The sequence below is a fragment of the Hordeum vulgare genome, chromosome 6H (assembly GCF_904849725.1).
Source record: "Hordeum vulgare subsp. vulgare chromosome 6H, MorexV3_pseudomolecules_assembly, whole genome shotgun sequence".
NCBI classification, from domain to species: Eukaryota; Viridiplantae; Streptophyta; class Magnoliopsida; order Poales; family Poaceae; genus Hordeum; species Hordeum vulgare.
The window spans coordinates 43,015,630-43,030,829 of NC_058523.1; the positions used below are offsets into that span (position 1 = coordinate 43,015,630).

The window sequence follows — 15,200 nt, forward strand, 5'->3', positions numbered from 1 at the left end:
CTTGGGATTCCTTGGGCATCCCCAAGCTTGAGCTCTTTCCACTCCTTATCTCTTTGTCCATGAGAACATCACCCAAAACTTGAAAACTTCACAACACAAAACTTAAACAAAAACTCGTGATAACATTAGCACAAGAAAACAAACTACCACCTCTTTTGGTACTGTAGCAAACTTGAATTCTATCTATATTGGTGTTGGGCTACTGTATTCTCACTTTTCCATGGCTATTACCCCCGATACTAACCATAGTTTCATCAAAACAAGCAACCAACTCAACAAAAACAGAATCTGTCAAAAACAAACCAGTCTGTAGCAATCTGTATACTTCGTATACTTCTGGTACCTCAAAAATTCAGAAAACTTACGACTGCCTGGGCAAAAGGCATATCAACCAGCAGCAAAAAGAATCAACTCAAAACCTCTTTCTGAAGAAAAATGAAAAATCATCTCACGAGCGAAAAGTTTCTGTCTTTTTCCAGCAGGATCAAACAACCATTACCAAGACTAATCATAAAGGTTTTGCTTGGCTCAAACACAAAAAGAAACACACACAAAAACAATCACAACAGAATTATGATGGTGTGGACGCAACAAAACAGAAAGAAAAACATAAATTCATTGGGTTGCCTCCCAACAAGCCCTATTGTTTAACGCCCTTAGCTAGGCATTGATAATTCAATGATGCTCACACAAAAGACAAGAATTGAAGCACAATGAGAGCATCATAAAGCATGTGAAAATCACATCTAAGTCTAACATACTTCCTATGCATAGGCATTTTATAGGAAAACAGATTGTCAAGACAACCAATAGTTACCATATGCAAGGAAGAAGAAAGAGACAATAGCAATCTCAACATAACGAGAGGTCATTTAGTGATATGAAAGTATCTACCACCATATTTTCCTCTCTCATAATAATTACATGTGGGATCATATTCGAATTCAACAATGTAACTATCACATAGGATATTCTTTTCATGATCCACATGAATGCAAAGTTGACACTCTTCAAATATAGTGGGATTATCATCAACTAAGGCCCTGTTCGGGATGAAGGATTTTTTGGAGGAATCGTAGAACTTTCCTTACCTGTGGATATTTTCCTTTCGAGGCGTTCGGGACAAAGGAAAGAGCGCTACACTTCCCTTAGGAAAGGCAACTTTCCAGCGATTTTCACGGGAAACAAAAAATCTACCCAGACCTAATGGAAAGGCAAAGGAAACAGAGTCTCAGCCGCTCCTCTCTCTCTCAGCACTCCCGCCTCCTCTCTCTCAGCACTCCCGCCACTCCCCCCAAATCCCCCATGGAGAAGAAGGAACCCTAGTCTACTTTGGCGCGAAATCTACATGGAGAATCAGCGGAGCACTTTCGGCTGGCGAATCCACCCTCCTCCACCTCCTCATCTCCTCCCTCCATCCACACAAGGCCATGACGACCAAAAATTTGGGGGAAGTCAGGAAATCTCCCTAGAAGGTAAGCATCCAAATCTTTTTGATTTATTCTCCTAAAACTTTACTAGTACTTGTTGATTTCTTCTCCTAAAAAATATTTCTACTTCAGATTTTATAGGCTTGTAAAAAATGAGAATAGGTCACACAGATTCAGAATGTCTATTAGATGCATATAAACGAATAGAGATTATTTCTTGTGTGTTTAAGTTGTTACAGAGAGAAAGATCTATTTCTACTTGTTCATGTACGATATATGCTAGCAGGAAGTGTTGCTAGCCTGCTAGGTGAGTTCCTGTATAGTACTTCCGTGGTGTTGCTCTCAATAAATCAGAAAGTTTAGTACTTGTGTGGACTGAACTTCCTGGTAACATATGCTACAGAATAAGAAAGGCTTGGCTGTGTGCTTGTAGTAAAGAAATAAAACTGAATCGAGGTATTTTTAGGATTAGGGAATAGACCTAATATGCACAATATTAAAAAAGCGCTGACCTATAAAGCTGCACTTTTCATATTGCTAGGTACCTCTAAGAATTCTGGTAGAGCCAAGTGGAATCATCAAATGAAGGCATATCTCATTGAACTCCTAAGAGCCCACGATGTTCCCAAATACCGGACACAAAATGCATGGAGTAAAGAGGCTTGGACAAGTATTGTTGGTAAATTCAATCAAAGATTTGATTTATCCTTCACGGTAATTCAAGTGAAGCAAAAGGAGCAGGATCTAAAGAGAGATTTCAAAGCTATAAAAGACTTAATATCTGAAAGTGGTTTTGGCTGGGATCATGATAGAAAGATGGTGGTGGCTCCAGATAATGTTTGGGCTGCACTAGAGGCACGCAAAAACAAGGACGCCCTCACGTGGCGAGGAAGGTCATTTCCATACTATGAAGATCTTTTCGCTCTATATGATGGTGAGCATTAAATCATTGACTTAATTGGCCCAGATTATTTTTGGCTGATTCTTATAACTGTTCTTTTTCTTTTACATAATTCATATAGGACGCTATGCTCAGGGAAGGAGTTGTCATGGCATGGATTATTATGCGAACAAAGCAACACAACCCTCACAGTTTCCAGCATCACATTCACCACAATTGCAAGGGCTAGAGGCGCATTTGCACACACCTACACCAACGATACATGCTCCTGGTGATTCATCCATGCAATTTCACATTGAAGAGGATAGTGAAAACACAAAATGGCTTTCTAGCAATAATACATTCAGTCAAGTGGAGGTAAACTCGACCCAAGGAAATGACTTGACATTACATACTCCACAAGTTGAAGCAATACCAATTTCTTCACAACACGTTGGACAAACCTTGCATGAAAATCCACAAGTTGCACATCGCAATCCTCGACCATCTAGCTCAGGTCCTGAGGCTAATAGCACGAGGAGGGCGAAAAAGCAAAAGACGACCAGTATTGATGATTTCCATGAGAGATACCTGAAACTCAGAAGGGAAGAAATAGATAGGTATGCAGCCATTGAGGAGAGGAAATTAAAGGACCCTTTCAGCATCAAGAAATGCATCAAAGCACTTGAAAGGTTGGAGGGTCTATCGATGGCAGATATGCTAAAAGCAGCAGACATCTTCGCTGCCAACAAGGAGAACAGAGAAGTATTTCTATCATTTTCAAGTAACGCATTAAGGTTAGGTTGGTTGATTGGAAAAGTTCAGAATACCTAATATTTCGTACTAGGGAAGGTCTAGCTTAAAATTGAGATATATTTTGTACATGTGCATCTCTGGACACATGGTTATGATCCTTTTGTCATAGTTAATTTATAGTAGGTTGTGTATGTGCATTACTGGGCACATGTTTATGGAAGTGGCAAACTCATTCAACTTTTTATGTAATATTAAATGGATCTTAAATCAATGCTTGTTTGATGTGTTTGGATAAAATAATCATATTAAGTGAGTGGAGTACAGTACAACCAAATAATTACATAACTTAAGAGAAAATTACACAATACATATGCTTATCTTCTAGCAATGTAATCTGCCCACATTTGCATTGCCATGGCATCTCGCATCTCATTTCCAGCTTGTCTCAAGTTGTTAAATAAAATCACATCTTTTTTGTATTTGGCATCACCATCTGGTACATCCTTCATATTGCTTTCATTAATATCCATTGTAGCTCTGTCAGGCAGTGTCATATCTCCATTATGTAGCATTATGAAATTGTGCAATACACAACAAGCTACTACAGTATCAACTTGTGTGTCAATATCAAACATTGTAGCTGCCTTTAGTATGGGATACCTTGCTTTCAGTATGCCAATAATTCCTTCGACATGATTTCGTAGTTGAGCATGTCGAAGGTTAAATAACTCCTTGTAGCACTGTGGCCTTTGCTGAACTCTTCCTTGCTCTTGTAAATGATATCTAGTTCCTCGGTATGGAGCAATGAATTGGGGTGTATTTGCATAACCCGCATCTACAAGATAAAATTTTCCAGGTGATACATTGAATCCATGGTCTAGTGCATCTTGCAAAACCCTTGCATCTGATGCAGATCCTTCCCATCCAGCATGTACATGCACAAACTTCATGTCAAAGTCACATGCAACCATTACATTTTGTGAAAGACCTTGTTTTCTATTTCTGTATGGATCTTGTTGCCCAGGAGGAATAGTCATGGGAAAGTGAGTACCATCAATAGCTCCAATACAGTTTTGTTGATTTAATTCTACAGTTAGATATATAAATGTAAGCTAGATTTACACAGTACCAATTCAGCATGATAGGACTTGAAAACAATACCTGAAAATATGAAAACTTTTGTTGCCTTAATATGGGATGCTAGTATATAGAAGGTTGTATGTAGTTGCATGTGAGTCGAGTAATCGCGTTGAGCACGGCATGGAAATAAGTACTAACTGAATCCGCACCGTGCTGGAATCTGTCTTGCAATGTTCTGTTGGTTGCATTCTTTGATATTGCATATAAAAATATGGCTACTTGCTCTTGCACAGAGATATACCTTGCATCCTGGAGAAGGTGTTTTTCATACAGTTTTTGCACTAAAACTTGAAAGATTGATCTCTCCATGTGAAACCGCCATTCACATAGAACCTCGTGGCCGGTAAGAGCTTCATACACGTAAGTAGCTCCATTCAGGATGGATGTATGTATCGCTCTCCTCTCAGATGATTGGGATGAGATACCTCGTAATGTAGGGAGTATGAAATGTACAAAATCATCTTCGTTTCTTGACCTTCGGCTGTAGTTTTGATCCATTGAGCTTCAGGAATGAATGAATTTTGGGGTTAGAGGAATGAATGGATTGCCGCTACAAGAGTGGACTATGGGTTCCTAGAGAAGTTCTTACAGGAGAGGAGAAGAAATGACAAGCAAGTGGTTGGTAATGCATTGTGTGTGTTTATATAGCAAGACAAAGAAGAAGCAACGGCTAGACAAATCAACGGCAAGAATACAATGCCCAGGCACATAACGGCTAGTTCTGTTTCCTAGAGAAGTGTGCAGATTCCAAAAAAAAATCCTTTGTTCAGAACACCCATCAAATTTCCATTCCTCTTTTTGTAAGCCTGTAGGTTTCAGTTTACACTCCATCCCATACCTATGCATGTTTCTTTTCCTCTGTTTTGTGAACCCACGTCCCGAACAGGGCCTAAAGTCATGACTTCTCCAAACCCACTTTCAATAATATTGCAAATATCATATTCATCATGAGGCTTAAACAAATTTTCAAGATCATAAGAAAAATCATCGCCCCACTCATGATTATTGCAACAAGTAGTGGACATAGCAAAACTAGCATCCCCAAGCTTAGGGTTTTGCATATTTTTAGCATGATTGTCACTAATATAATTTATAGTAAAACCATTGCAATCATGCATTTCATCCAAGGAGCCCTCGTGAATCACTTCGTAAATTTCTTCCTCGCAATTTTTAGATTCACGCATCTCAAGCAAAACTCCATAGAGAAAGTCAAGTGCACTCAACTCACTAGCAATTGGTTCCACATAAGTGGATCTCTTAAAGAGATTAGCAAGTGGGTGAGGATCCATATCACTAGATTTTCAGCAAGCGAAGATGCATGCATATTGAAGGCACATGGCACACAAGCGAACACAAAGCAAGCGAGAGAAAAGGGCGAACGAAAAAGGGAAACGAAAAAAAGGCTAATATGGTGAAGTGGGGGAGAGGCAAACGAGAGGCAACTGGCAAACAAAGTAACTGCAAGAGATAAGTATGCAACACTTACTTGGATGAGTTCTTGACTTGATCCTCCCCGGTGATGCCAGAAATTCTTCTTGCTACTTCTCAAACAACAGCACAAGAAATTGACACGTTGACGGAGACTTGCTTGCGTTGGTTTTTCCCTTGAAAAGGAAAGGGTGATGCAGCAAAGGAGCAGTAAGTATTTCCCTCAGTTTGAGAACCAAGGTATCGATCCAGTAGGAGGGTCTCGGCAAGTCCAGAGTACCTGCACAAACACAAACGAGCTTGCACCCAACGCTTCAAAGGGTTCGTCAATCCCTTCAAGATTGTTTGCAAAGTGAGATCTGAAGGCGGAAAGTGCAACAAAGTAAAAAGTGTAAGGCTGAAAATATGGTGTGGAGTAGACCCGGGGGCCATAGTGTTCACTAGAGGCTTCTCCCAAAATAGCAAATATCACGGTGGGTCAACAAATTACTGTCGAGCAATTGATAGAACCGCGCAAAGTCATGACAATATCTAAGGCAATGATCATACATATAGGCATCACGTCCGAGACAAGTAGACCGATACTTTCTCCATCTACTACTATTACTCCACACATCGACCGCTATCCAGCATGCATCTAGTGTATTGAGTTCATGACGAACAGAGTAACACCTTAAGAAAGATGACATGATGTAGAGGGATAATCTCAAACCAATGATGAAAACCCCATCTTTTTACCCTTGATGGCAACAACACGATGCGTGCCTCGCTACCCCTTCTATCACTGGGTGAGGTCACCGCACGGTATGAACCCAAAACCAAGCACTTCTCCCATTGCAAGAATCATATATCTAGTTGGCTAGACAAAACCCACAACTCGAAGAGAATTACAACGATATGAACTCATGCATAAGAGAGATCAGAAGAAACTCAAATAATATTCAGAGATAGTCTGATCATAAATCCACAATTCATCGGATCTCGACAAACACAATGCAAAAGAAGATTACATCAGATAGATCTCCATGAAGATCATCGAGAACTTTGTATTGAAGATCCAAGAGAGAGAAGAAGCCATCTAGTTACTAGCTATGGACCCGTAGGTCTATGGTGAACTACTCACGCATCATAGAAGAGGTCATGGTGTTGATGAAGAAGCCCTCCGTATCCGAATCCCCCATCCGGCAGGGCACCAGAACGTGCCCCATATGGGATCTTGCGGAGACAGAAGCTTGCGGCGGCGGAAAAGTACTTTCGATGATCTTCTGCTTTTTTATGGAATTTTAGGGAATATATAGGCGCAAAACCTAGGGCAAAGGAGCCTCAGGGAGCCCACAAGCCAGGGGGCTGCGCTCCCCCTGGCTGCGCCATGAGGGCTTGTGGGGTCCCTGGTGGCCCCGTGCCCTGATTCTCCGGCTTCCCGATCTTTTTCTGTTCCGGAAAAAAATCTTTTTGGCAGTTTCATTCCGTTTCGACTCCGTTCAAAATCCTCCTCTGAAAGGGGTCAAAAACATGGAAAAAACAGGAACTGGCACTTGGCACTGAGTTAATAAGTTAGTCCCAAAAGATATATAAAAGGCATACAAAACATCCAAAGTTTGACAAGATAATAGCATGAAATCATCAAAAATTATAGATACGTTGGAGACGTATCAGCACCCCTCCCATCCCCTCCTCCCACTGCTTCGCCCCCGCCAGAGGGCGCGGCCGGGCAAAGCCCGACCGGTGCCAGCGGCGGCGGTGCCCTAGCGTCTTTCTGCTCGAGGGGGAGGGGCTACGTGGGCATGCTCCACTGTGTCGGAACGTCGCGCGGCGGTGGGCGCGACGGTGTGGCGCCATGCAGGCCTGGCTACTGCATGCGGTAGTGGGGGCGCACTAGTAGGAGAAAGGTTACCAGTAGCGCTGGTTTTACCCTTACTAGCAGCGTTGGGCCAGCGCTACTGCTAACGCGCTACAGCTAACCTATTAGCAGTAGCGCCCGATTGAAAGCGCTATTGGTATCTATGTTAGCAGTAGCGCTAGAATAAATAAACCGCTACTGCTAAGCCAGCGCTACTGTTAACATTCCAGCGCTACTGCTAATATTCCAGCTTTTAATATTTAATTCGCATTGTATTTATGTCCCCCTACGTATTTGTGCATGCTCTATACAGTGGTTTCATCATATCATAATAAACATGCATAATTTGCATCACATCATACACATAAAGTATCATATCATATAACTCATCATCATCTTACGTACTCATCTAACAACTCATCATCATCTTAATCATATATCAAGTTAAAATCTCTAAAAACAGAAAAACATCATAATAGTCATCATATGCTCGCATCCTAATCGATCATGTCAAGTTAATATAAACCAGAATAACTTGTCTCTCATAAGACCTAGTTCTCACTCCTAGGTATAATGTCATAAAACAGAATAACACCTATGTCTCCATGATGAAGCACAGAGATCCAACAGTCTCCAACTTGTTGCTTGCGATTCTTTTTTTATTTCTCTTCATGCTTCAGTTTGGAGCCTTTTTATTTTGATTTGCGGTTACTCGAGTATGAAGCATCGAACTCAGCCCTCAGCGGGCTTTTAATTTTCATATGACCTTCTGGGTATATCAACAGAGGCACTACATCATTTGGCAGTTGTTGTTGAAGAACATAATAATAACCTAATTAGCAATGTAATCAACGCCATTTATGCAATAGTAGAGCGTACTTAATTAGGAAACCTTACCAAGATATTTCGGCGAATGTCATCCGGCCTCAACCTATGCACTAGTGGCATGTAAAATGTATAATTTTGACAAATTCCCAAATTATACGAGAAGTTATCCCTAGAAACCAGGACACCAACAAGAAAGTAGAGAAGAACATCCTTCTCCTTCCAAGTTAGATGTGATTCATACGTGTAGTGTGTCGTGTGAATTAATTTCCGTAATTCACTCGAAGAAACGAAATAAGCTGTAAATTATAATTTAACAAATTTAGTATATGGATGAACACCAACTATTTTTAAATATAGAATGCAAATTACTTGACAAATATGGTTGAGGAACTCACATGGAAGGAAAACAGGAAGCATATCGGCAACCACCCAAATGTCGATGTTGCCTGGCATATTATCTTCATGACGAAGATCGAAGGTTATTTCCGTACCCTCCTGAAATCCATATGCCTTGCAAAGATCTTCCCAATTTGGGCACCCTATTTCTGTGTGAAAACTGAATTAAATACTTTGATAACAAATGTGTGACCATGTATAGTTCTCAGGTTAGCGCTCCTCGTCTCCATTCTCTCGTGGTCTTCGAAACCGAGCCTCTCCAACACATATCTTCTTCCATGGCAAGGGAGGAACATATCTCCATTCTCATCAAGCTTCATGCTGAAGAACCTATCGTCTCGCAGGTGAGGCGTGTCGCACATACCCCGACAGTCGTTGCAATATTCGCACTCCCAATATTCATCATCAGACATTTCCTGTTTTAATGTGGTAATTTAACTTATAATCCATGGAACATGTTTGTAAATGTGTAAACAACAACTGTGACACTATATCGAAAGAATTGAACATCTATATATAAACATAAGCATGAATAATAAAAAAGGGACCTATATTTGGTCAGAGTGTTGATTCATTACCCTTTCTGGCAATTCCCAAGCAATCCATATGTTCTAGTTTCTAGCACTAGTCATGTCAAAATTCACGGAAATTTTCGGCATGACCTTTGCTAAAAACTGGACATATGGAGCGCCTGAAATTTGCCGGAACGGAAATGAATCAACATTCCGGCAAAACATAGGCCACTCGGACATTCCGGCAAAACTTAGCACAACTTAGCAAGCAAAAGTGAGAAACTCACTACTGTTTTATGCATTAACACCAACAAAAGGATGATATTTGTAGTCTTCATTAATTGATTAATTAACTAATTAGTTAATTAGTTGGTTAGTTAGCTCATTCATCATCTATGTGTGACTCTTTCTATCCCTTGGATGAACAGTGTCCAACATGTCATGCAAGTGTTGTAGGTTGGTGAAATATGTATGTGCCATTTTTCTTCTCCAAAGTTAGCCCATCAAAAGATCTTCAACAAACATATCTTGATTTTTTTTATTAACATGTATCTCAAGATGACAACTTGAACCATAAACACCGCTGGAACTATAGCTCTTGTCATTAGCCCATCATTCCAGTCCAGGTTCACGTGGTTCGTGCTCATTTTATTTTACTAGTGTAACATAAAAAATCCATTAGTGTAACCATCAAAACTGCCCTAAACACCACTGTCCTAAACATCAAAAAATCATTAGTGTAACCAAAAACACCACTTGAATCGTAAACACCATTTGAACATTAGTGTAACATAGAAAATTCATTAGCTCCAACCATGGAATTAAAATTGTCCATCTCACCAAACCGATGGCCCTAAAATCAAAATGGCAGCAGCCTTGGGGTGCTTAGAGCGGGAGGGGAGGGCGATGGCGCCTGGAGGGGGGTGGGGGCTTACCGGAGCAGGATGGGGAGGGGGCTTACCGGAGCGGGACGGCGGCGGCGGACGACGGGCGACGGGAACACCGGCGGCGGTAGACGACGGGCGACGGGAACGGCGGGGCGGAGGACGACGGGGGGTGCGGGGGGAGAGTGAATTGGAGTGGAGAGGGGAGTAGGAGGGGCGGCCGGTTGGATAAGATGGAGTAGATATACTTAGCAGTACCGCTCATTTAAGGCAAGCGCTACTGCTATTCAGCTTATCAGTAGTGCTTTACACAAGCGCGTGCTGCTACTAACGCTACCATCGGTTTCCCTCGTTGGGCCTCCTTTAGCAGTAGCGCTGGTTATATATCCAACGCTACTTCTAAGGTGTTAGGAGTAGCGCTTCGCCGGATCAGCGCTACTACTAATTAGCAGCAGCGCTTCCTTTTTTCCAGCACTACTACTGAGGTCCTGCCTATAAGGTTTTTCCTAGTAGTGGCGGCGTACTAATGTGAGCGGCGTGGCGGGCATCAACGACGGTGGGGCGCGTCGGGGCTGCGACAACCAGATCCGGCCGCCGGACGACGCGGGCTGCGGCACGCGGTGGGCACAAAGGTGGCGGGTGTGGTTGGTGATGGGGCCACCGGCGATGTAGTGCTGGTCCTGGCCACGCCCCGGGATCGTGGTAGTGACGTGTGGTCTCCGTGGCAGTGCAGTGGTGGGCGTCAGATACGGCCGGTTTGGCTGGCTCCGGCTCGCCGGTGTTTGCAGACGGTGATGTTGGTGGCTCATGTGTGAGGGTGGCGTCGTCGTAGCGTAGGAGGTGTGTGGGACAGCGGGCTTGCAAACCGGTGGTGTTGCGTCGCCGGTTGCGTGGGGGTGCTCGGCGAGGTGGCTCCGGGCGAAAGCCTAGATGGCACGGCGTCCGCGGACGTCGTTTTTCCTCCTTGGGGGGGTCATTGTGGGGCCCTTCCTCGCCGAGCACCTTCGGACCATGGACATCGGGCAAAAGCCTAAGACTCTGAAGTGAGTCGGCTGACGGCATCGTTCTTCCACATTTCGCTCTACCCCCTTGTGGGTGTTGCCTTGAGGGTCACTGGCCTCTTCTGTACGTTCCCGGAGCTGGTCCCACACGACATCGGGGTCGGTAGGTGCCCGACTGGCGATGTGGTTGGCGCGACTCTTGTGTGCCTACGATGACGGCTTCAGACGAAGTTGGTCTGTTGTTGAGCTTTGGTAGTCTGTCTCATCCGGCATGTTCGAGGGGTTGCCGCGCCTCACTTTAACTTCCTGGAGTTGGAGCTGCTGAGGCAGGGCCTTGCAGCGACGATGACGCGAGACGGATGGTCGGTTGTGGCGCTGGCTCGGCTCAGGCTCAGTGCTTTTCTCCTACAATGCTCGTCGACAGAGTCGGAACTGTCTAATAGTTAGCGTGTGCAGTTGACTGTTTGGCAGTGGCCGGTGTGGGCCTCGGCATTTGCTTGCGGTGAAGGCTATATTGATGGTCATCGATGGTGGAGTCAGAGTCGCCGTTGTGTAGGTGTGATGGCGGTGACACCGGGTTGCATCCTCGACGGTGTTCTCTCCTCAACGACATGTGTGCGTTCTTATATGGGTTGCTAGATCGCCCTGCATGTCCTGTGTGAACGTGTTGTAACGGTTTTCGCCCGGTTTTTCGTTAATCAACCGTGCAATTCTCTTCTTAATTAATGAGATGAGGCAAGGCTTTTGCCTCCGGGTTTTTTTTAAGTCGAAATACCATCCGATCCACAGATAAAAATTACATTCATCTGCTTACAAACATGTTCCTGTCCATTTACATCCACTATTATTAGCCGTTCTAGCTTTGAGTATGTTCGTTGTAGGTAAGATGGCTAGAGTTAAGAATGCTTTAGTCTCAGTCAATTCACACCATCTTTGCGTTGCGCGCAAGACCCGTGCATCGAACTAACCATGGAACAACAGCAACTCACAGATGGTTGCACAGGGACCTGCCTCGACCATAAATAGATGGATCAGCGAGCATCTCTAAGCCCCACCCAAGACTCACTAATCCTACAAACTGCGTGCTTAATCCCTCCTGCCGGTCCAAGCCAAGCTACAATGGCGTCGTCCAACAAGGCCTGCGCCGCCGCCCTCCTCCTCCTCCTGGCCCTCCTCGCCGTCGCCACGGCGGCCGTCGCGGCGAAGGACATCATCGCGTCGGAGCCCACTGTCATCCCGCGGTCGGCGGAGGTGGACGTGTCGGCGACGTGCATGGGGTCGCTGCTGGCTCTGAGCCCGTGCCTGGCCTTCTTCAGGGACGCGGGCACGTCGGAGGCGCCGGCGGGGTGCTGCGAGGGCCTGGGCAGCATCGTCAACGACCAGCCGGCGTGCCTGTGCCACATCTTCAACCACACCCTGGAGCGGGCCATCGGGGTCGACATCCCCGTCGACCGCGCGCTCGGCCTCCTCGGCAGCGTCTGCGGCCTCACCCCGCCGGAGGGCCTCATGACCAGCTGTGGCAACGCCGGCGCCGTGCCTCCGATGTACTTGTGCCCAGCGCCCTCGGCCTGATAACCATCTATGATCTATCCAGGTGACCAAACTGGCCCTATGATCAGTTTGAGCTTCGATTACGTGCAACTCTTACGTATTCCTAGGGTTCTAGTTAATTCACTGTTTTTCTAATTCTTCATAATATCGTGCAGGTGCAGGAGGAGATACGTGAGTGAAATAACCGTCGAGACTCACGGATCAGCTACCGCCCCTCTTGGAAGTTGAAGAAGGATATGCATATACGAATGCAACTTAATTATAGATACTCCATGTTACTAGTTGGAGTTTCGGATTAACAACACATGGAACGGATATAAATAGCACTAGCCACCAACATGCCACACTTTGGCTACAGATGTATGTACTGTCTCCACGCATAATGATAAATAAATAAATAAGAAAATGTATCACCTCGAGTATTTCGCGCCTCGTATGCTCATTTTTTTAGGGGTATAACCAAGTTTTATTGCTCAAAATTCACATGATGTGAAATAAAAGAGGGGTCATGGGGTTGGACCAATCAAATGTGTCGTCCCTAATCGACTGAATGCGAAAACTTGGCTAACCTATCGACGTCGCTATTAGCAGCTCGGTCTTCAAAGGAAAAAATACAATTAAACATTTGAGACTTCCTATTAATCTTTCTATAATAATGTTTCCATATGCTCCATGACTCGCTTTCGCTATATCCTTGACGGTCTGTTTAGAGTCTCAGGCTACAACAAAATTTTGCATCATAAGATCCTCTGCTAGAGATAATGCCTCTCGACAGGCCATGGTGCTTCCAAAGTTTCTACGTCCTCTATGTCATGAACTACCAGTGAGGAGCTGCCCATGTAGTTTGTTCGCCCATCTCGGCATACAACCACCGTTGGGCCCCTCACCTAATTTCTTGCCATGATCGCGTCCACATGTATTTTCATAAAGCCTGTTGGAGGTGCCTTCGCCACTGCTCTGCCCGGGGTTACAGTGGTTATAGAGCTCCTCGCCTGGTCCATATTCGGTTCATCAAAGAACCTACATATGAACACATATGTCGCTGATGGGCTCTCGAAAACCTCATCATGAATTGCCTTTTTCCATGCCCATCAGATGGCCCATAGTGTAACAGCCAATCTCACAAAAGAAGCATGCGATAATGTGTCTATCATCGAGAAAATCCACTGTCTAGCACTTGGTTCAGTTGTCTCGCATAGATGTTCAGCTAGCTCTCCGTCAACCAAAGCCCATACATACCTAGCCATCGAACACCCGAGCAAGGAGTGTCGCCAAGAATCCTCCATACCACACAAACCACATGTGCTCGTAGTTGACATATTCCTGTGAGCTCTAACATCTTCCGTGGGGAGAGATTGTTTCGCCAATCGCCATAAGAACATTCTTATTTTACCTGGGACTGGACTTTTCCACAATAGTTTCCATGTATCACCTCGAGTATTTCACGCGTCATATGCTCAATGGGATGTAGCAAAATGGCCCGAACTTAGCAATCATGGGCCGGCAATTTCATGCTCTAGAGTCTAGACACAGGCGTGGATTTCTGTTGTTTTTTCTACTATGTCGATTGGTTATTTATAGGGATGAAAACGGAGAGAAAACAAAGGAACTGAGAGTTACCATATTTGTTTTCATACTTTTTGCAGAAGTAGAAATGAATATAGAAACCCCAAAAATGACTACCGAAACAAATATTATCACAAACGATGTGTTTGGACATGTAAACATAAGTGGACGTTGACCGGAACTTAAAAACCGCTTTAATCATGGATAAATGCACATAAAAACAAACAAATTTAATGAATTGTTAATAGATACGGAAACAAATACTATCGCAAACGAATACAGAGCAGACCTATAAACAAAAGTGGATGTTGGCCGAAACTTAAAACCCCCTTTAATCATGGAGAAATGCACACAAAAACAAAAAAAATGAATTGTTATTTGTTAATGTTGCTACATATGACTATGTTAGCAACTTAGCGCATAGTATTGTAATAGTTCTAAAAAATTCCGTATAGGGTCATGAGTTCTTTTTTTAGAGCTGGGTCAAGTTCACTACATGTGTTGTAGAAGAAGTTGGGTCTCAAATGATCTATCGTAACAATTATTCTTATTATGTCATTGTGTGTTGTTTGACGGTTGGGCTACAAAGCATCCATAGGGTTAATACTAGAAACGGAAATTCCGTATCCATAAAAAAGGAAAGTTCCATTTCCGGAGTGAAATGCGCCACTTGTCCATGAACTCAAACTCGTTACACACTTTAGACCATTAACTCAGAAAGTGATCAGATTTAGTCCATAAACTCATTTATTTTGTCAAATAAGGCTAAAACCGAGTAGAGAAGAGAAAAATTGGCCACATGGTTGCCACATTATCGTTTCTTAGACCGTTCTGTAACTAACTCTTTTTTGCATGGTCATATTTGCAAACTAGCCGGTTTTTCTAGCAACATATCTTAACTAATGGCGTATAAAGAAAATAAAAGAAAAACACCTTCCAGGTGATTTGGACCTACAACCTCTAGGAGTTGGCAACTAGCTGTTGACCA

The 15,200-nt window shown here is 43.7% G+C and overlaps 2 protein-coding genes across 2 annotated transcripts; both read left to right on the forward strand.

Moving 5' to 3' along the window:
* The first annotated feature begins 2,076 nt into the window (after positions 1-2,076).
* Positions 2,077-3,363, forward strand: LOC123404495. The gene is made up of 2 exons (XM_045098427.1): positions 2,077-2,364; positions 2,453-3,363. The coding sequence occupies exons 1-2, from the start codon at positions 2,247-2,249 to the stop codon at positions 3,142-3,144; spliced, it is 810 nt and encodes a 269-aa protein (XP_044954362.1). The 5' UTR covers positions 2,077-2,246; the 3' UTR covers positions 3,145-3,363.
* Positions 3,364-12,169: 8,806 nt separating this feature from the next.
* Positions 12,170-13,067, forward strand: LOC123406401 (non-specific lipid-transfer protein C6-like). Its single transcript, XM_045099905.1, has 2 exons — positions 12,170-12,689; positions 12,802-13,067. The coding sequence occupies exon 1, from the start codon at positions 12,215-12,217 to the stop codon at positions 12,665-12,667; it is 453 nt and encodes a 150-aa protein (XP_044955840.1). The 5' UTR covers positions 12,170-12,214; the 3' UTR covers positions 12,668-12,689; positions 12,802-13,067.
* Positions 13,068-15,200: the final 2,133 nt, after the last annotated feature.